At 42.4% G+C, this 22,951-nt stretch overlaps 1 protein-coding gene across 7 annotated transcripts in view; it reads left to right on the forward strand.

Annotated features, from left to right (window-relative positions):
• The window catches only part of LOC309701942 (adhesion G protein-coupled receptor L3), a 276,705-nt gene that overhangs the window by 209,902 nt on the left and 43,852 nt on the right, over nt 1-22,951 (forward strand). For all 7 annotated transcript variants that reach the window (XM_082526287.1, XM_082526283.1, XM_082526284.1 and 4 more), the window contains 3 exons: nt 4,274-4,396; nt 6,510-6,715; nt 9,742-9,918. In XM_082526287.1, the coding sequence (XP_082382413.1) occupies nt 4,274-4,396; nt 6,510-6,715; nt 9,742-9,918 (506 nt within the window). The remainder of the gene's footprint in view (nt 1-4,273; nt 4,397-6,509; nt 6,716-9,741; nt 9,919-22,951) is intronic.

The raw sequence follows: 22,951 nt of genomic DNA on the forward strand, positions 1-22,951 counted from the left end.
TCATCAGCTGAATGCCTTATCGGCCTTAATTAAGTTTCTTTTTCTTACACTGAATCAATTTTTGTTTCAAGTTGAGATTCTCCACTACAGACTAATCTGCCTGCTAGTTCAAGTAGAACTCTGGATAGGCTGCCACTCCTGGCGAGTCGCATTATAACTGAGTGGCATTTAGCTGGCAGCGGATGTTTGGACTGATCGTAGCCGGCAGTCACCTCATTCAAACGGTGTTTTGGGTGAACTGGTGTGGCTCGCTTACTCGAGAAGGCGACCTGTAAGTGGAAAGGCTGTTGCAGAGGCCTGGGTTCGAGTCATTATCTGCGTGTCGCTCTCCCACTCGGCCCCTGCGTTACTGTTCTCCTGACTATCCTATCAATAAAGGCTAGGAAAAAAGACGTGATTGTTACTATTTTTCAGAACGCATTCCTCAAACTGATCATGTCGCCATCGTTAGAAAGCATAAAAAAAACGTAGCAGAGACATGTAAGTCAAAGAAATCCGTACCAAGCTGGCAACCGCCATCTTTTTGTCTTTGAGCCAAACATCACTGGTTAGGTGTCTGACTGCCGGCTGAGGCTCAGCAGGTAGAGCGGGTTGGCTACTAATTAGAAGGTCAGTGGATTGATCATTGACTCCTCCAGTCCACACGCTGGAGTACCCTTGGGCAAGATACCGAACCTCAAGTTGCCCTTGAAGCATCCATCAGAGTGTGAGAGTGTTTGTGTGTGTGTGAAGGTAAGAAAGCACTTCGAAGTCGATAAAAGTATGAATGCATGTATGAATGGGTGAATGGGACTTGTAGTGGAAGGCAATTTGAGTGCTGAAGTGAGTAGAAAGGCGCTGGATGAAAGTGTCTGTAGTACAACTTTAAAAAGTCCTATTTGAGCACCAATCCATTTACCATTGCACGCTCATGTGGTAGCACTTTGTCAATCAAAGTAGACACAGCCTAAAAGTGTCTCTTTTTTTCTATCCATTTTCAGTTTAAATGGGACTACAATTTACAAAATAAACATTATACTTTAATGAAAAAAACAAAAAAGACCCTCAACGAAAAAGAAATGTTTCCTAAGATTATATTTTTCACACACTTCTATGCATTTGGACATACTTTTTGAAACCAGAGTAGCCACCCCCTGCTGGCCGTTAGAAAGAATTCACCTCACTGGCCATCTTTTATCCACAGTTTGTGCTTTACATGAGAGGTCAGAGGTCGAGGCAATCTTGTGAATGCCATAACTTAAAAATGTGGTCACTTGGGATTTTCAAATTGAATCCTGGTGACCTTGACCTCAAGGTCAGAGGTCAACTTTTCTGAAAAACACCTAGGATTTTGACCTTTATACCACAGGTGCATCTACAAGGATGCTGAGGGGTGGCTCTGGTGAGTGCCAGTTTTTTTTATAAGGATTAAGAAGAAGACGTAGGGTCTTACAGCTTTTCATTTGCTGTTTTCCTGCGGTTTCGGTTTTTACTGTAAGCTGGTCACTGCTTGTTGGACTGTCCCATTGTTTTTCCATCTCATGGAAGTCTGTAGGTGTCTAGATTACAATATAACCTATTAATACCATTTCCGTTACTGTTTCTTCAGCTTATACCAGATTTTACACATTTGCAGTGACATTTCTTTACAAGAGCTGCACAATCGTGGCTAAAACTGTAATCTCTTACATAAACGTCAGCATTGTTTACTTACACCCACAGCCTCTATTAATCCACACCGCACATTTAGAAATGTGCATTTGTGTAACTTCTTTTCTGTATTTCTACCGAGCTGTGAATCAGCAGACTCATCTCAGCGCTCTGGGAGTTAATTTGACATTTAGGAATGCCTAGACTTCACACAGGTCACCTGCACTTAAGAGAGGAGCACACTAGACTGCTTTATTAAATTGAATTGTATCATGCCGTAATAACTTTGATGGAACGAGATTTTTATTTGAGCCAGGCTCCTATCAGCAGCTCATTTTCCTCTGCTGCGTGACACCAGAGTCTTTGAACCATAAATTAGGAGCTCGGTGCTCGCTTCAGACACAACAGCTGTTGAACTGCTGCAGAAGCGAGCTTGTCTTGTCCCGTCGGTCTTTATTTTCTCCTTGCATCGTTCACTCTCTGTGCTCTTCAAGAGAAAAAGATTCCTCAGAATGAAGGTGTCTTTTTTTTTAATAAAGCAAAGACAGCCTTTGTTGTTACAGTTTAGGGGAAAAACAACATTGCCATGTGTAAACTGTACACAGTCGCAACAGATAACTTCTTCTGTCAATGCTGAGTGAATCAAGTGAGGATGTGTTGTATTTAGAGCTCTTTGGCGATGCAGTGATTAATGCTGGCTTTTGGAAAACTGCTTTTCTTCATGTACCTATGAAGCATAAAAACTGATGAGAGAAGTTGTAAACGACCAGTAATGAATGGATTTGGATGACTTATGATTTTTAATCTAATATCTGTTACCATCACGAATGGGACATGTTATTACCTAATGCGAGCTTATCATGTGAAAAGTTTGATTGATCATCAGAGGAAACTTTGTTATGTTAGCATAGTTTGAAACTTTGGTGCTGATTAAAGAAGCAATAGATCTTTCTAGTTGAGTTGCCGGAGCATCAGCTAATAATAGCGTCAAAATGCAGCTCTAAAAAATGACTTTCTTTTGGAAAAATGCTGAAAAAGTGATGATTTCCTGCAGCGTTGTCTGCTACTCCCTCCACTATCCAGTGCAATCTGGCTTCCCTAAATATAAATCGGAGTAGCTTGTTGACGAGGCCAGATGTTTTTTCACCAGTTAAAGATGCTGATCAGTTTGTCCTATCCGGTGTTTAGGTGATGACGTATGAACCCTGTTTCCGGGTCGAAACTACTCTGCGTTTATTAATGCTGTTGTCTTTTTAGCGTGTTTTATTGCTTTGTATCTTGTTCTATTAAATCTCAACAAGCCCCTACAAAGTCAGTGATCACTGTTGGCCTCTCTCATTTTTTATTGTCACTGTTCATTTTAAACTCAGTTTTTAAAGCCTTACGATAACTACAGCCCAGCCCATGCAGCTGTATGTTAATGACTAAGCTTTTATTGTGGATGGATTATCTCAGTTGTTCTCCTGACTGAAGTTCAGTGCGTTTACAGGATTCTGTCATGTAATTGCATCTGTCCCAAACTATCAGGAACCCTCACATTAAAAAGTTAGCGTTCATCCTCCAGCTTCACTGTCTTTATGTTATGCTAACCATAGCTGTTTAGCTAGCCACCACATAGCACATCATTATATAAAGCTAATCCAACTTCAGTAACCCTACAAATGTCGCTGCTGTTTACTTTTCTGTCTTCAATTATGTTGGAAGTGATAGCAGAGCTGTACGTTTTAATTTTTTCAGAAATCTCTCGGTCAGAACATGCTATATTATGTTTAGGTGGGAACTAGCGAGCTAACGTCCGGCTAACTTCTCACTCTGTTAAAGTTAATAAACTCTGTTTTCATGGATGCCTGGATTTTAAACGTAATTGTTACACCTGGTAGAGCAGCCACATCGAACATTTTATTACAGATGAAATAATTTAGCCAGTGACTGTCTGTGATGCTGCAGTGTATGTTTTACTTTGGGACCTGAAGCAGAGGTTGAGGTTGGACCCGGAAAATGGCTAATGACGTCAGACTTAAAGACGGTTATCCATGAAGGGAGTTGCAAACCCTGGTGTTTATCTTTTTCTGGGGCCAGTGCTTCAAACTCAAGCCAAGTTTATTGCTTCTTTAACCATCTTTGCTCATGTCATCAATTAAAATGATAAAATTGCATTAGATAATACAACATGTCATTAAAATAAAGCAGTGATTGTTTGACTGTGTACATATTTTATGAAGACTTTTCAAAGTGTTCCCAAACTTTTGGGTACTGCTCTGCATGCTTATTTACGGGCTTGGAAAAACAAAAATTTGATACAATGATTCAGTCGGTTGCTTGTTGTTGTTCTTCCCAGGAGCCATTTTGTAAACCAGTCATGGAAGTCATAGAAAAGTCAAAAAAATAAGTAAAGTCAGCTTTGTTTGAATTGGGGAAAGGAACATCCAGCTCTGTGTCAAGGCTATAACTCTGAGATTTTTTATTAATGTTGTAAAAGAAGTGAGTCAGACTCAGCCAGTCTGCAAAATACTTTCCATGTACTCGATACTCTAGCTAAATTCTTAGTTGAGAGACAGGACCCCAGTGTCCAAAGCGGTTGCTGTAGCCCTCTATTGATTGCTTAATGTTGTTTGCTTGCTTGGGTTTGTTCTATTTTGTGCAGAGCTGGAGGTAGCGAGAATGAGCACAGATGGGAATTTGCCTGATCTGAAGTTCCCACAATCCGGAGGACAAGGCAACTCTATCCACCTCTCAGCGAACACACTGAAGCAGCACGGAAGAAACGGTAAGAAGTTCGACCTTTTGAATTTGCTTTTATTGCTCCCGTATTGTGGGTTTGAAGTGCAATCTTGGCTCATGCGCGCCTTCACTCTGTGTTTTATTATTCATGGTTATGATAAATTTAAGAGAAAAGTTTCAACTTTGCTACAATAGAAATATTGTTATGTTACTTGGCTTACGAGAGCTGCTGTAATTAATCAAAAATTCTTTTGCTGTTTGTCGTCTTTTCTTTTTTGCTTCTTCCACTTGTGTCATTGCATGGGCCTCCATTGGTTTTGGAGGAATTTTATCACAGATGCTGGTGAATAACTTTCGCTTTGCTTCCCCAGTCCTTTGTTGGTCTGCATATAAAGCGCTTAGATCTTTCTGCAGCCTCTGAATAAGACCCTGGCTGTTGAATTAGTTACATTCAAGCTCTGCCACTAAACTGTAAATGAGGCAGTTAGACTCTATACATAGATATCTTTGGGAGCAGTGTCGCCCCATTTTTAGACTTTTATTATCAGCTCATGCAAATCAGAATCGACTCAAGCTGCGTCCCCGTGTCTGTGCTGGATGACTAAGTCCATGTCCAGCCGTGCCCAGGCGGATCATTATAGCAGGGTGGCGAATATTTCCCCGATATGCAATTCCATAGCACCCAAATTGTTTTCTTTTCATCAGAGTGAGTGATCTCAGACACGGCGGGAGGGAACTTTGAATGCACAAAAGTGAGACAGCAGGAAGCAATGGGGAGAGGAAAAAGGAGGAAATGATTAACAAGAAAAATGGTTGCCTTTGTCAGTGCCAATAGGAGTCCTGTTTTTTTTTATTTAAGTCTGATGATTTCTGAATGATTTCTGCTTTTCTGCCTCGTGTGCAGCCATATTTGTAGCCCTGTCTGTTGTCTGTACTATGTGCTGCTCTGACTTCAGATTTAAGAAGCTTTGTTTAGTGAGTGGGTCCATTCGTTATCACTTTTAGCATTTTTCTAATTTGAGTGTGCTGTGTGAGCGGTATAAATAACATGACAGATTATCATGTGCATTGTTTTCACATTATGTAAGTAGTACTGCACCCTAGGTTTGTGGACACAATCCAAAAAAACATTGAGTATAAACCATTTTAAACTATAGTTCAGATACCTTGGCTCTCTGGTGCAAGAAAAGAAAGTGGCATCAACGGCGGAAGTACACTCAAGAATCGTTCAGGCGGCAGCGGCGGCTTTCGCCTCCCTCCGATGGTGCATCTGGAAGAAGACAAACGTCACCCTCATCACTAAATCCGCCTGTACTGCACACTGGTATTGCCCATTCTTCTCTATGGATCCGAGACCTGGGTCATAATCAAGCACGACCTCAACAAGCTCGAGGTCTTCCAAATGTGCTGTTTGCATCAGATTCTCAGTGTCGCTCGGTGACCGTCTCAGCCACAGCGTGGTATGTAGTCAGTGTCACCAGCAGCCCTCGATGGAAGAGCTGATCTAGAAGTGACGACTTCATCTGCCGCATGAGTGACCATCGCCTGCCATATCGCATTCTGCTGTAGCAGCACCCCACTGGAGAATCAAGAGTCATGCGCCCAATAAGAGTTGGATCAAGCAAATTGAAGATGATCTTAAACAACGACGTCTCATCCTCGATCAAGCAAAGGTCAAGGCCAGATATCACAAGGCCTGGAAGTGCATCGTTGACCAAGATGGAAACCCTACGGCACCCACTGCGACGTATTGGCTTCGGGTGACCTGTCCTCCTGACCGCCAGCTAGGGAAAAAAGAAGAAAGAAAGAAAGAAACTATAGTTCAATGTCTTTTCACGGGACATCTTTAAAGGGGACGGGACATGATTTAAAGCCACTGGTTGAGGAAGTTTTAGCCAATAGTCAAAGCACTCAATCATCACTGAAAGCGAGCAGGAAACTGTTTACTGTCTGAAAACATGTTTAGCTTGGAAGACTGGCCAGTGACTCTCCTATCAGTGCCCAGCCTTACTGTGAGTGTGTGTGTGTGTGTGTGTGTGTGTGTGTGTGTGTGTGTGTGTGTGTGTGTGAGTGTGAAAGATCTATTTTAAAATGAAGTGACACCCCATCCAGTGCGTTCTTTAATCAGTGCGAGACTGTTCATAACTGTCCTCTTGCAGGTGAAATCCGAATAGCGTTCGTCCTGTACAAGCACATCGGGGTCTATCTTTCAACTGAGAACGCCAGCATGAAGCTGGGCAGCGAAGCCCTGGCCACCAACTACTCTGTGATCGTCAACTCGCCGGTCATCACAGCCGCCATCAACAAGGACTCTAACAAAGTCTACCTCTCTGACCCGGTCATTTTCACCATTAGACATCTGCAGGTAATTCTGTGCGTCCGCATGTTTGTGTATCTGAGAGATGGGTTTCACTTTGATGTCAGTGCCTCTGATTTTTTTCATTCACGTACAAAAAATGCGCTCACACATTCACTTTCTTGATAGCACCTGTCATCACGATTTCCTCTATCACCGAAGCGCAACAAAACGTACAAATCCCATCACAAACCCGGGAAAATTAAGCGAATGTGAACAAGTTTTATTCAAGGAAAGGTGTGGAAAATTAAATTGTGGAAAACAACGTTGCTCACAGGGTGATGGCAAGAACACCTTGTTGTTTATTAGTTTGAACAGCAACCTGATCTCCTGAACAAATATCAGTCATATTCGGCCTCGATGGAGGCTGCTTAGTCATTGACTCTATTATCTTCTCCACACTCTGCTACCCTCAAAATATCCCTGTTTTGTCTGCAAACAGAGCCTTCAGCTATTACCGGAGATGTTGAGCAACCATAGCAGAATTGCGGCGGGTCTCGCGTGTGGGAGGGACCTGGAAGAAAGCTACAACAGCAGAAAAAAAAGGAAAAGGACCCAGAGCGCAGAGGGAGGGAGGGAATAAGAGAAAGGGACGATAGCTTATGGAAGTCAAAAATTAAGTGGTGGGGAAATGTCAGGGGGGCAATGTCAGCGCAGTTATTGCTCTGACTCACCTGCCTTAAGTGTAATTTGTCATTTGGACTGTAGATTCACTAATTTTACTGTTGCTCTAATGTTAGGGTACTGGCGCTTTTTATACCCTTTTCTAGCTCAGATCAAGTCATTTCAATAAAAAGTGCCCTTTTGGAAAAGCTTCTCCTGCTTGTAGTCCTGCAGTGTGCCAAGAGAGCCGCCTCGTCTTTTCCTCACGTAAATGTGCCTTCGCCAAAATAAAAAGATTTATTTTTAAAGCAAATCTCGTCCTCATGAGGGGCTGTACAGTTAATCGCATGATAGTCGTGATTATAATCTCGTCTTCCTCCGTTAATTAAATTTGATTGGTTGCATTATTATATATAGTATTGACTGTTGCATCAAATCGAGAGCTCCCTGTTCTTGTAAACCAAACAGAGGTGCTGCTGAATGAGCTCTTCGTTTAACGGGTCTCTATTTGCTTATTATATTCTGGTGTGATAAAACTGTAAAGACTGTGATATGTGAGTACTACTCTGCTCATTTACAACTCCATATGTTTGTTCTTGGATTGCTTTTGCTCTGGGTGGGATATATTAGTGAGCAAGTGAACATTTTGTCCTCAGTGTTGATCTGTTAGCAGCAGAAGAAATGGCCAACTGTAAACATTTGAGGGAGTTTGACAAGGACCAAACTGTGATGGCCGGCGCCAGTCTGCAGTGGTGATTATCTATCAAAAAGGGCTCCAAGGAAGTGTAGGGGGCTGCATAGCTGTAGACGAGTCAGGGTGCCCGTGCTGACCTCTGTTCACCACCAAAACCATCAACAATGGTCACGTGAGCATAAGAACTGGATGCAGTGGAAGGACGTGTCCTGCTATGTTGAATCGTGTGTGTTGCTTACCTGGGGAACACCTGACACCAGGATGCATTATGCAATGTGATGCTTCAAACCTCGGGTCGTGCCGTTAATGCAGATGTTACTTTGACACCACCTACAGAAGCACTGTTGTGGATCATGTGCACCCTTTCATAAAAACTGTATTCCCTGATAGTGGCCAGAAAGCAGAAATGGTTCAGGTATAATTTGAGGAGCACAACAACGAGTTTGAGGTGTTGATTTTGCCTCCAAATTCTGCAGATCTCGGTCCAATCGAGCATCTTTGGGATGTGCTGGACGAAGGAGTCGGATCCACAGATGTTCCACTTCACACCTTGCAGGATTTGTTGTTAACATCTTTGTGCCAAATACCACAGCAAAGCTTCAGGGGTCTCATGGAGTCCATGTCTCGACTGGTCAGGGCTGTTCTGGGAGTAAAATGGGAACCAGCACAGCATTAGGTATTGGTGTATTTATATGGGCCTTAGTACAGCTACAGTCCATCCACTGTGTGAAACAACTTGAGGTACATAGCAGCTTCATGTAAACCGAATCCAGCCACTGTATAGTGTAGGCATTACATTACTTCTATATTAGGCTTCCATACTAAATCCAAGGTACTTGTCTTATAGCTCTTCTAAGTTGAATCTAGCTCAACTTTGCCCTTGAAAATTAACATCTAAACCATGCGGTTTTGGATGACTGGTCTTCTGAGATGATGATGTGTCCTCTAGTTATGGTTTCGCTTCCTTGCCTCGCCACTTAATGGGACCAATTAAAGCCATTAATGGGACAGAGGGTCATCCTACCTCCTCTCCGTGTAATATTTAACGCAGGGTTTGGGTGTGTGAAGGGTAAACTCAATCAGCGGCAAATTTACATTCGCAGAGGATCAACGTTATTAGACTAATCACCCTGCAGCGTGTGAAACTATGAAAAGCTGCAGCATCGCCCAGCATCTCCAGCAAGAACGCAGACGCGTTTAACCTTGGAAGCTGAGGGTCGCTGTGGAAAGGATATCGTGCGTCTCTGTGTGCACGCTCGCTCTTTGTTTTCGTAGCTGCAAAAGAATTGGGCTCAAGAGGAAGAGGCTGTTGATGTGTCTATTTATCAGCAGCTGCGTTCTGTTGTGCTTGTCTGTTACTCAGCCTCGGTGTTGTGGGTGACTTTTATGAAATGGCGAGCAAGATGGCAGGGAGGCGTGCCCGTCATTAGGACCGGAGCCCGGCACAGACAGCAGTGGTGCCCATTAAGCTGTGGGGCAGCTCACTGTCACGCAGTGAAAGTTAAAGAGAAAGGTCAAAAAAGCACAATGGATGACAGGCAAGGGGGCCGCTTGATGCTTTATGACAGCAAAAACACCTGCTATTCACTTTACAATGGATATGGATTGCATTGGGGAGAAATTGGACCCTTTGTTTTTTTGAGGATGTTTGCTCTGAAAATAAAAGTAAAGCAGAAATAAGCCAAGCAAATGTGCGATTAACTTCAAATCCCTTTGCTGTCTTTCCCCCTCCGAACAGCAATCTGAGGAGAACTTCAACCCCAACTGTTCGTTCTGGAGCTACAGCAAGCGAACCATGACTGGTTACTGGTCGACGCAGGACTGCCGCTTGCTAGGCACCAACAGGACACACACCACATGCTCCTGTACACATCTGACCAACTTTGCTGTCCTCATGGCTCACGTGGATGTAAAGGTGAGCCTGTTTTTTTTAACTTGTTTAATCCTCAGAAACACATTGATCCGTCGTGGTTTACACAAGCGACTCCTTCCGACGTGGTTTGCTGGCGATAAAAAGCTGGTTCACGTCGTATAAAGTTGATATCTACGTTGGAGTTTATTATATGTTTTATACTTGCTTTGCTTTTCAATTTAGCGGGTAATCGACTGCCAGCTGTTTTCTGACCTTCACAAGGCTTTTGTCTGCTAACATTTAAAGTACCCGCATTCATACGCTTTTAAACAATGACCCTGTGTCATTGATTGCAGCCATCTTAAATCTCCATTTGTGTGAAGTAACCCAATATGTGATGGCTCCACTGTGTTGTGTTGTTTTGGGTTTTGTGAGCAGCGGCTTTCAGAAATGCATTTTATGCTTTGCCTTCATAAATAATGATTTGTTTTTGGCCTTCAAGCCTTTGTTGAAGCTCTGTGAATGGGCCTTGGTCGATGTAGTGCTAAAAGACGTGTGTTTTCACCTGTCCTTGTACGGTCTCTCTCTTAAAAAACCTCACATGAGAGCTTCTCTCCACTTCAAAATTCCACTTTCGATTGTATTCCCGGAGGCAGTTAGCCTAGCGTAAAGACTGGAGGCTGCTATCCTGGCGTTGGACAAACTTAGAGGGGTTAATGGAAGCTGTACAAAAAAGTATAAAAGAATAGTGGAGTTGAGATTTTGGGTGACGTTAATACTGTGCATGTTGGAGCTGGCAAATAAAAAAACGTCTTTTTCCGTGTCCAGCCACGAAGGAAGCCATGTTTTAGTTCTGATGTTGACAGACAGCTTAATTATTTCTGTCACAGGAAGTTTAGGAGCTGACTGCTGACAGAGCAGAGTAGTTTTTGGTATCTGTTATGGCATCTGTCTCTTCAGAGTGTCGCTTATAATTCAGCGGCAGAAAAGAAATATACACTCTGTCTGCACCATTCCAGCTGGCCCCTGTCCATATAACCACTAGACCTTCCTTCACCTTCCCGTCTTTCCGAGTCTGATTCTATCTCGCTTTTTTATCGTAGTGACAGAGCATACATCTATGTTTTAAAAAACTAAACCATTATGCACATAATTTAAAAAGAAATGTTAAAAAAATGTTAAATCTTAAATGTAGAGGAATGTGGCATAACCTGAATTATTGAACATAGCTGACCAATACCACAGAATTAAAGTTATTAAGACTAATAAAAACATTTCTCTTGATATGTCAGTCATTCAGGTCTTGGTAGTCCTAAGTGTTTGAGCTGAAAGCAACTGGGCTACTTTTATTGGTTCATGAAGACATTTGTACCCCTGTGAGGAATCTTGGAGTTATTTTTGTCAAGGACATGTCCCTTAGTGCGCATATTAAACAAATATGTAAGACTTCCTTAATTCATGTTTGCAATATCACTAAAATTAGAAACGTGATGCTGAAAAACTAGCTTGTGCATTTATTACTTTTAGACTTGACTGTTGCAGTTCATTATTATCAAATCGCTCTACAAACTCCCTGAAAAGACTTCAGTAGATCCAAAATGCTGCAGAGCATATTCCTCCCATATTATATTCTGTTCACTGGCTCCTTCCCCTCACATACAACATCTTGAATAATCAGGCTCCATCTTATCTTAAAGACTTCATAGTATCATATTATCCCAACAGAGCACTTTCCTCTCAGACTGCTGGCTTACTTGTGGTTCCTAGAGTATTTAAAAGTAGATGTAAAAGAAGGCAGAGGCTTCAGCTTCTGTGGAAACAGCTCCCAGTTTGGATTCGGTAGACAGACACCATCTCTACTTCTATGATTAGGCTTAAAACTCTCCAGTTTGATAAAGCTCATAGTTAGTGTTGGATCAGGTCACCCCGAACCACCCCTTGGTTATCGCCCCACACCCAACTGGTCACAGCAGATGGCCGCCCGTCCCTGAGCCTGGTTTTGCCAGAGGTTTCTTCCTGTTTTTCATCCCTACTGTTGTCAAGCGCTTGCTTATAGGTGTCGTTGTTGGGGTTTTCTCTGTATTATTGTCGGGTCTTTACCTTAATATAAAGCGCACTACGATTAGGGATGGGAATTTCACGATTCCGATTCCATTTTTCGATTCTGTTGAACGATTCGATTCTTTATCGATTCTTGTTTTTAAAAAAGGAGAACACACAGGCCGATTAGCTTAGAATTTTGTTTTATATCTTCTCTTTGAACAAGATAGAAATTTAGGAGTAACATGGCCTTGCAAACCCAACAGTGAGATCTTAAGAGATCCACAGCCTACGGCTCTTCAATGGGGTGTCACAGGGTCCCCAGGAAAAAAATTGTAAATGTAAAATAATAAAATAAATATTCTTCAGTAGCAATAATTACAATTACAGAAGAATATCCAGTAATGTCCCTGCCATCATGGTCACCTAAATGCACACTAATGGCAGGTTTTGTAATAAGGCAGATCGCGCTAACATAATATGCACTGTTAGTTTACCTGCCGCATTAACGGAAGAGGACGTGCAAACGTTACCGCTGCTGCTGGGTTGAGATTCACGAGTCTGGAGCGGAATTAAAAACACGACATTCATTTAAGGTCATCGCGTGTTCTGTGAGCAAATGCTTTTGCATATTCGTAGTGTTTCCTCCCTGAAATGAAAAAGTATAACCAAACTTTTGAGCGTTTGTGCCACTTAGGCGCCATGTTTCCTGCCAGGTAAATGACGCTCCGCAACGTGGTGACGTCATTCGAGGCGACTGAAATCGATCGTTTGCAAAAATGGCAAACAATTCCAATTAATTGAAACAGTGGGAACAGGTTCTCAACAAGAACTGGTTTTCGATTCCCATCCCTAACTACGATGACTGTTGGTGCCATATAAATAAAATTGATTTTATATTTGCTTCACAACCAAGAGGCTTCTTTAGTTCTAAAAGCCATTGTGGTGTCCCAGGTTTTGAACCTCTGGTGGGTGTGGGTCATTATGGTCACAGAAGCAAATGATAAAATTGACTTTATGAACTAGAAGAAGGGAAGGATGTTGTACCTTCAAACATTCTCAAGAAAAATATATTTTATGTGATTTATTAAATAAGAATAGCGATAAAGTTAATACTCTTCTGTCAACAAATTGTAGTATGCCAATCCCCCTGGCATCTGCAACTTCTTGTAGAGGTTTTCAACAGTTCTGACAACAGCTCGCTAAAAAAGTTTGACCACTTTTCCGAGCACAATTCCTTCAGATACAAGATGCCTGAGGGTTATGTTGCATGTACAGCCGGTTTCAAATCTCACCACAGGCTTTAAATAAAAAATTTTTTTACTGAGCAGGCCATTTCCTTAGCCCTCTCTTTCTTCCTTTTTTGCAACTATTCCTCAGTGAATGTGCTTGTGTTCTTAGGATCATTATGTGTTTCCGCTTTCAGGTTCAGCTTCAACTTTTGAATTTATTTTCAAGGACTCTTCATTATACTTCAGAATTCTTAGCGTTCGTCACCCGGGGGAGGCGTCCGTGTCAATGCCTCTCTGAAGACACGCCCGCATATCAAGAAGTCAAAGGCTATTCACTAGAAACGCTTCCTGTGCTCAGAGAAATGTTACGTTTAAAAATCTGTGTTTGCTGATGTGTGTTTCACAGAGAGATTCGCAGCAAAGGCAGAGAAAGACCAGTGATTATAATGTTTAATGCAGATAATATCTCTTCTGGAATATTTTGGGGGCCTCTTTATTTTCTCTTTGTCTCTTTGTGCTCAAAGGAAAGGTTGTTTTCTTTTTCCCGTCCACTCCAACAAGATGTAAGGGGCCATTTGTACATCTTTTTCACAATCTAGTACCAATTTCATGCATTTTCAAGGTTCTCCTCCCAAATAGCGGTTTTGGCATCTGAGGAGCACCGCAAAATTGCTGTGCCAAAAGTTGGAACTGCTAAATGGATATGGTAGACACTACTGCAACAACTTCTCCAAAAATTGGCAGGTGCAGCGTCCACCACGATTCTTATTCCCACTAAAATGACACCAACCTCTGCAAAGTATTGCTACGTAACATTTGATTCTCAATCCTATCAAAGTGATGGCTGCTTCTCAGACTGCACAAAAGTAGAATTGGCTCTCCGCCTGCACCACTCTTTCACTCTTTTTTCTTTTTGAGGCTTTGGGAATGTATTGGCAGGTTTCCTGCTGCTGTAGATGAAACAGGAAGCAGGAAACTGACATGTCATTATATTTGACACAAGCTACAGGTTGAGTCATCTTGTATTTTTCTGATACATCATTGTTTTTTTGCACGTGATCTTCACCAACCCTCTTTAAAAGATTAACCTATATTTTAATTAGGTAGCTTTTTGGAGAGAGCATAACTAAAAAAAAAACAAAACTGCAAGCTGGAGGTGGTGGCTTTCCACACATCCAAATACTTTTTTAAATTAAAATAGTAGTCCATTAAATACGAGTTTCCTGTGCAGCAAATTTGAACCCACAAATAAAACAAACGCCGACTAAAGAAACGGGCAGAAACATTAAGAAGTAAAGCCTTTCATACACTGGAAGTGTAAAATCGTGATACAGCTTCAACTCCTGGATCAAACCATGAAATTTTCCCTGCTGCTGCTTTCTTGAGAGAATTCGATGAACCCAGAATCTCAGTTTCTTCCTTTTCTTGTGGAGAAATGTCTCGACCAGCTCGCCGTGGCTTGATGTCGACTTTTTTCACAGTGTTTTTTTTTTGTTGTTGTTGTTGTTTTTTTGTTAGGACAAATTTTTGGCAAAAATACAACATGTTCAGTTTGTATATATGTTACATGACAAGTTTGGATACAAAGTTTAGATATTAGAACACAGAGCAGCAATTCCTATTGAGACAGCACATCCCGAGCAGCGCAGGCACCCAGGAAGAGGATCTCACAGCAGGCCTCAAGCTGATGGAAAGCAGGCACACCTAAAATCCAGGAAGTACACCGGCTGGCACAACCAGGGCGCTGGCTCGTACACCCAATGGCATCTGCACCATATTGGTGGAGAATAGTCGTCAGTGATTGTTTTTGAAGGAGAAGGGTTCACACTGCAGGTTGGAGTATCATGTAATACCATCATGTCCTATCTTTTGGCTCTCACGTGTCATAAAATGCTGTCTTTGTTTGGTGTTCTGCTTCTAAGGGTGATTTTTTAATAAGAGAAAGTGGCTAAGTCACCATGTTTTGGTTTTTTTTTTCTTCTCACTACACACATAACCCACACAGTCTTGTATGGTGTGGTTTACTTCTAGCTAGAGAGAGCCACTGTTTGTCACTCAGCAGCATGACTTTTGGACCCACTAAGCTCCCTGCAGGGTGAGTCTGGAATAGTGAGGGAGCCACGAAGAATGGGAGCCTTCACGCAATGAAAGCAAAGCAGCAGAAAAAAAGAGAAGAAAGGGATGCAGTAAAAGGAGCTCTTTCAGTCAAGGCAATCACTAACATTTTGGAAAGCTTGGCTTGCTTGTGGCACTGCGTTCAGCCGCGGAAAGTGGACAGTAGTTACACCCCGGCTTTGAGTGATAGTGTTTTTTTCCATCCTGCCCTATTCTTTATCTTGTCTACTTGTACGTTATAAAAGGCGGCTTGTTCCAAGGTGGCTCTGAATTGAAGCCACGGAGGCTTTTTATTTGACAAACTGTCACCGTGCTGGATCTGAATGGAGGGGGGGAAAAAATAGGCAGTGTGTGCACGCGCGACTGGATGTGTGCAAGAAAGAGGCAGAGAAAGAAATTTCATAAACTGAAGAGACTATCTGTTTTTGTATCCATGGCAACAGGACATACCACTGCTCATCTTTGCATTGTTATTACTCATTACCCTCAGAGCCACAGATTGTTTTTGCCTTGTTTATTTCTCAGTAGCATCGCCAAAGCAAAAGGAGGGAAAAAAGAGAGGGAGATCGGCAAGTTGTAATTACAATTTTTCCTTTTGAGGACAGAGACTCACTGCAGTATCGCCATCATCATTAACACCCCCCCTCCATGCATGCACACTAGCCAGAAATAATGAGCCTTACATCCACAGACCTACACGTTGGGCCTTAATAAACTGTCATCGGTATCGGCGTTACATTTATAACCCCAAGTTATGATTGCATTCAAAATCTGCACGCGTCAAATTAGAAGAGGCGAAATGTTTCTGCTTGCCCGTCTGACATTATGAATGCTGTCATTTTTTGTCCTTGACAGCGGTTTGAAGTTGCTGCATGCTTTCGGATGTGCCCAGCAGAATTTCAATGTGGGCTTTCTTTGTTTTGTTTTTATGTTTTTTCCCGTAAAACTCAAATCTGGTTAAAAAAAAATTAACACGCTGACTTCATTTTATTTTAATGTAGGGCTATTCCTCAAGTGATACATTGTTTCAAAATAGCAATCATAATAGAATTTGTATGTAATTTTACCCGACACGTGATACAGTCTTTGGTGTCACTCCTTTTAGGCCAAGCATTTGTTACAAAAGCGATACATGTGCACTCTTTTACTTTTCGGTGTAAGAGTGACACATTGTAATCACGCTCAACTTGACCATGATGAGTGTGGTCAACGTAAATTTGTATCCACCACTGGAATCTACTGAACAGTATGCGTGGTTAGTAGACACTCTCAGCAGTTTATTCCAGACTGTCTCTCATTGGGATTCATTATTTTTGAAGTCAATTAGTTCCTTAGACTAATTCAGATATTGTGCATTCTGAATCACTGAAGAAAATGAGCAAGTCAGCACGCAGAGGCCCAACTGTTTCTAGTGCTTCTGGTCAAATGTTCCCAAAAGGGGCCCAATAATGCTTATTTCCATAGTCCACTGTAAGCGATTTGTTCACTGGGTATCACTTTGTAGATGACCACCCAATGCTACCACACACACTAAGGCTCCAGTTGACCCCTTAATATATTTACCAGCCTGCCCTATGTCAGTCAGCAGTATCACTTTCATTGTCAGTTGTTTTATTTTCGCTCATTTCTCCAGCCTTTATTTGGCCCGTCGTAGCAGAATGTCAGTCACATGGTCTCTGGTTGTTGCTAGTTGCTCCGTGTGTAGACGCCGGTCTCCCCGGGCGTCTGTCTGGAATGAAAAAAGCGTGTGTGTTTAAGAAATAAAAGAAAAATGTGGGGCAGAAAAACATTGGAGGACAAATCGAATGTGCACAAATGTGCGTCGCCCTGCTAAGTAACACGGACGCCGTCCGACCGGGCCGCCCTTGCGCCGCAGTGAGTAAATTTCAGAGTAAATTACGTCTGCCCACTTTAGAGACCCTTACATGGAGTCCCATCAAGCCGGCTTGTTGTTGTAAGGCTAGGCGCAGAGGCACTGTAGATCACATCATTTGCCACCCTGCCTGGGCAGACCCCCCCTCCACCTGCAGTAAAAGGAACTTTTCAGCAGAGACTTTGTGTTTGGCGACGTCTCAGTCATCATCCACCTCCCAGAACAAAGAAATCATCCCGCAGTAAATCCATCACCCAGGTGTAGATACATTCCCTGCTCCTACTCTCTGTTTCTATAGCTTTGTCTCTTTTTCTCTCTTCTTCTTCCTTTGCTGTTTCTTTCTCTCTGACCGGGCCCCTCTTCAATTGAAGGTGAGATTGTGATGGATAGAGGCTGCAGTCGCTGCACAGCCAGCTAGCCCGGGAGACCTCGGGGTCCTCTCGCAATGCACCATGGCCGGTACCACCCACTGCATCGACGGCTCTGTCGCACGTCGGGCTGAAGACAAGACTAATGTGTCACACACCGCAGAGCATGCAAGCGCAAACATCGGCATCTGTTGACACCTTCTGCATAAGCGTCCTTCTAAAGTATAAGGAAATCAGCCTTAGTTTCACACGTCTCCTCTGTCTTGTCAGTAAGAGCATCCACTGTTGTTACAGGCTACAAGGGGAATGGGAAAACACAGATGAGCTCCCCTTTAAGAGACAATTACATGATAATAACTGATAATTTTATGAAGTTGCGCACAAATGAAGCTTGTAGTCAGTCATCTGCTGCCAGTCAATTCTTCACATCACTTCTTCCTTGCCACACTGTCAAACTCAGTGCTGTCATTATTGCTTTAGTCCAATCACCTTCTTGTCCACCTTCTTTGAGCCAATCAGCTTCCACTTTGCTTACTTTAAATCTCAATGCTCTTCCATCATTCTCCCTTTCATATTTTCTTCCTGCAACCCACCTCCTCTCAATCTCCATTTAACCAATGTCACTCATCCAAACTTCCATCTCCATCTTCACCACCACCAGCGTCTAGACCAATCTAAGTGCCCTAATTCCAGTCACCGTTGGGTTTCTGTTCTGCCACGATGGGTCATCGGACTCTAATCGCCAAATAGATTAATTAATTTCTCTGTCTTAATAAATCATGTTCAGTTCTTCCAAATGAGCTCTCCTCAATGAACTAAATTAAGGCCTCCTTGATTTAAGGAGTTAACACGCAGCGTATATGTCAGAAATGGGAGAAACGGGTAGCTGCGACTAAGATTATCACAAGGGCATCGAGCGCTGTCAGTGCTGTATGCGCTACCACTTAAGTTTGCTAATTTGGGTCTATCTGGCCACAGAGCTGATTCCTTTGACTGATTCTGCAATCCGAGCAGAGAAACGCCGTTGGCCACATAAACAAATTAAAAGCGTTCTCACAGACGGCGTCTGCGTGTGAGAGATTACGCGTCGCTTGTATCTTTTCAGAACGATTGCAGAAAAGCTTTTGGAGGAATTGACGCAAATGAGTTTACTTTGATGAGACTTCGCAAGGATAACTCTAACCTTGAGATGCAACCCTCACTGAGCCTCAAGACATTCACCGCAATTAATAAATTCATTCTACTCAACTTCATAAAGAAGACAGGGTTTAGCTGCTTCTCATAGCAGCGCTGAGCTTGGACACCCCGTTAAAATTTCAAATGAATCATCTGACCGCCATAGTACTTGTTAGCACTGGCGGCTCCAGTTGGTTTTCGGTTACATGTTGCTTTGTTGTTGTATAAACCAATCTAGTAGGTCAGTTGGTCTCACTATTGAAGAATCAACATATGATTGCTAAGCGATGACGTATCAACCTGCTTCTGACTCCAAGCTCCTGCTGCGTTCATCAAGGCTGTTAGCTCTTTAATGTGTTGTAATGCTCTGTATCTTATTTTAGTTAGTATAAACAAGCCCCTGAAAACTGACTTTTTATTAGCCCTGTCCATGTGCTACACATCTTTAAGCTCAGTTTTTAAAACCTTATGACGTAACTGCAACCAATGGGCTCAAAGTTTACCAGACACCAAATATTTAAATGCTTAAGAAAAGAGTCACTCTGAGGCTAATTAAGATTTCAATCGTGAGTTATCTAAACCATGCAGCAGCAGATTAATGACTAACCTTGTGCTCTGGATGGATCGTCTCAGGCGTTCTGGATGGAGACTATCTGAGACTGTCTGGATGGATCGTCTCAGAAGTTCCTGATGGCCAGAGACAAATGCAGTCATATGGCAGGAAAAACCCTAAACGTCGACCAAACTTCAGTCTACAGAACACCCGAGACCGGCGGTGTCGAACTCCAGGCAGGTTTTAGATACGTCCTCGATCCAACACAGCTGATTTAAATAGCTAAACTGCCCCCTCAACATGTCTTGAAGTTCTCCGGAGGCCTGGTAATGAACTAATCATTTGATTCAGGTGTGTTGACCCAGGGTGAGATCTAAAACCTGCAGGACACCGGCCCCCGAGACCTGGAGTTTGACACCCCTGGTCTCAGGTGTTCTCTCGACTGAAGTTTGGTCCGTGTTCAGTGTTTTTCCTGCCATATGACTGCATTTGTCTCCGTCAATCAGGAACAATCACATTAACTTCTGCTTAAGGGTAAATTTAACGCTCATCCCCCATACTCTCTATGCTAATATGTAACCATCTGCTTGCTAGTGGTAAATGCCAGAGGTGTGGACTCGAGTCACATGACTTGGACTCGAGTCAGACTCGAGTCATTAATTTTATGACTTTAGACTTGACTTGAAAAAATGTTCTAAGACTTGTGACTTGACTTGGACTTTTACACCAATGACTTGGGACTTGAATTGGACTTGAACCGGTTTACTTGAAAAGACTTGATATTTTACCCCAAATATAAAATTTAACATGCATATTATATAGAGATTGAAAATGTGACGTCATTCACGGGTAGAACCGCAAAGGATTCTGGGAACTCGTGGCAAGCGGTACTAGCGCACGCAGGCTTTCAATTGAAATCAGTCACACAGCGATAAAAAGAAACACAAAAATGTCAAGAAGCCGTTGTATTATTAACTGCAATAGCCGGTCGCATGACAGCCACGGGAAGCCGACGGGTAAAGAGATCAGTTGTTATCGGATTACGTCGTTGAAGAGAAATTGTTCGAGCCATGTTTCCAAAGTAACAAAGACGCGACGGGTGGCCTGGATTGCAGCCATTCAAAGATCAAATATAACGTCCCAGAACACTCCAGCTCACAGGTTAGTCTGCTCCAAGCATTTACACGAAGGTCAGTCTGCTGTTGTAGTTAATGCGTCATTTTCATAACATAATTGGTGATATAGGTTACAAGCAAGTCTGGCGCTGAACAGAAATTGTCGCGCTATGCTCCTTTGTTTATTGTGCATAAATAGTAAATTGTCCTGACACAATATTGCGTTTCGCTTCTGTTATTATGGTACATTGACAAAAACATATACTTTTATTCACAGGATAAAACAGGTTTTTTGTATCACTAATTGCCCAGTACGATTACAGCATACAATATTATTGTCACTGCTACATTTCTGTGATGAACCAGAAATTATTTCCACTACTAATTAATTACCGTTGAGCTCAAAGGTCCTATTAATAAACGGTTAACGAATGTGTATTTATGACGACGATTTGTGAGACTGGTAAACTTATGATACGTACGATGGTCTTTCGTTCTACACGGTGCATTTCAAGGTCCTGTACCCATCCGTCGGTAAACTGTACCTGGGCTTGTTGCAGTGACCGGAAGTTACTAAACTTCATGAGTGTATGCACTCACTCCAAGAACCGTATGATTATAAATATGCATATAAATATGCTAAGATGAGATAGCTGACTTCATCTAACTAGCAAATGTTGTCCAGGCTACGTTGGTGATACAGTTTTTTTTAATATGTATGATATTTTTGTCATGCGATTTCAAAGCCGGTCCTACAACCGCATCCAAGAATAACATGCAGCTTATCTCAGAACTGTCGGTGAAAATTATTCTTGGAGCTAGGTTTAATTGAGCTGCATTTTAAAGAGGTGCAATTTCACAATTTGTGTATATTTTCTAAGTTCACTATTTTGTCATGTGTTGAGAAAAACACAGATTAAAAAATTACATGGTCTAATATTTACATTTAGCATAACTGCAACATTATTTTTTCGTTTTTTTTTTTTAAAGACTCGAAAGGACTTGAAATTCAAAGTTTCAGACTTGTGACTTGACTCGGACTTTTACACCAGTGACTTGAGACTGGACTCTGACTTGCCTGACATTACTTGAGACTTGACTTGAGACTTGAGGATAAAGACTTGAGACTTACTTGAGACTTGCAAAACAATGACTTGGTCCCACCTCTGGTAAATGCAAAGTCAGAAGTTTTTTAATATAGGCTTAAACACCCCAGCTCAAAGAATATACACCTGTAGGCCATTATTTGCGTAGTAAATGTATGTGCTAAGATAAGCCCGTGTGAGCCATTGAGATAGTAGTAAGTGTCACTATTCCCAACAGACCAGTAAGTATAAATCAGTGACACATCCCACTGGATGATGGAGAGGGTGATATTTAGGCAACATTCATCACTGTCATTATAGAACATCTCCATGCTTACACCATCAGACAGCAACTATGATGATGCAGCCAAGGTTCGCCGTGTATTTTATGGAGCAACAAAGGAAGTATGGTACAGCACTGTACAAGAGAGCAGTGGTTCAAAATAAATCTATTTATATGTTTAAGGCGCAGATGGAGAGAAGAGAAACCATGTTAACTTCCATAGCAACTCAAAGTCACGCTTGGACGTTATATCATAGTTATTGTAGCCTAGAACACAGTGTGACATTCGGTGCATGTGCTGAATGTCAACTCCCGCTACGCGAGCCGGAATCTCTCTCCCCCTCTCTCTCTCTCTCTCCCGGCCCTTTTAAATGTGACGAATTTGCCGAGAGCCCTGATTCATGTGCCCTCTCCGCAACTGTTTCTCATCCCCGTGCAGATCATAAATCCTTGGTCGTACCGTAGGTGAACTTGTCACATGACTCCCCGCAGTGGGGCCACTACCCCATAGCGCAACTGTCTGCCCTGCCTGACTGCGTTTCATGAGTCAGAGCCCAGCTCTGGAGGCATATGGGGAGATTTATGCATTTTAATTGGATTGGCTTCGTGGCCCCACAGTAAGAGCGGTTATTTGAGGTATGAAGGATTGACACTCTGCTCTTGTCACTGCTCCTTACCTCCTCCACATCATTTCAGAGGCTGGTTTCCGGCTTCTGACACAGGATTCAATTCAGTTTTATTTATATAGCGTAAAATCACAACCACAGTCCCTTCCGGGCACTTTATATTGTGAGGTAAAGCGCCTGCAATAACACAGAGAGAAAACTAAAAATGAAGCAAACCCTTTGAGCAAGCACTTGGCAACAGTGGGAAGGAAGAACTCAATTTTAACAGGTAGAAACCTCCAGAAAAACCAGCTCAGGGAGGGGCAGCTATCTGCCACGACTAGTTTAAGGGTGAGGGGAGGGAGACAGGACTCATGACACACTGTGGAAAAGAGTCAGAGAAGAATAACTAATGATTAAATACAAAGCGGTGTATAAAAACACAGAGGGTAAAAAATGTGAGGGACTCGGCGCTTAATTATGTCATCATAATAAAGCGCATGTGATGTGACGTCAAGTTAAGACGGCTCGGCCATTATTACCGATGCATTGTTGTGTGTGCCCTTTCGTGTAACACTGCTAGAGCTCCCACAAACCTTATTTTGTGTTGTGCGCACCCGGGCGTCTGTCTGGAATGAAAAAAGCGTGTGT

The sequence above is a fragment of the Aulonocara stuartgranti genome (assembly GCF_965226115.1).
Source record: "Aulonocara stuartgranti genome assembly, chromosome: 3".
NCBI classification, from domain to species: Eukaryota; Metazoa; Chordata; class Actinopteri; order Cichliformes; family Cichlidae; genus Aulonocara; species Aulonocara stuartgranti.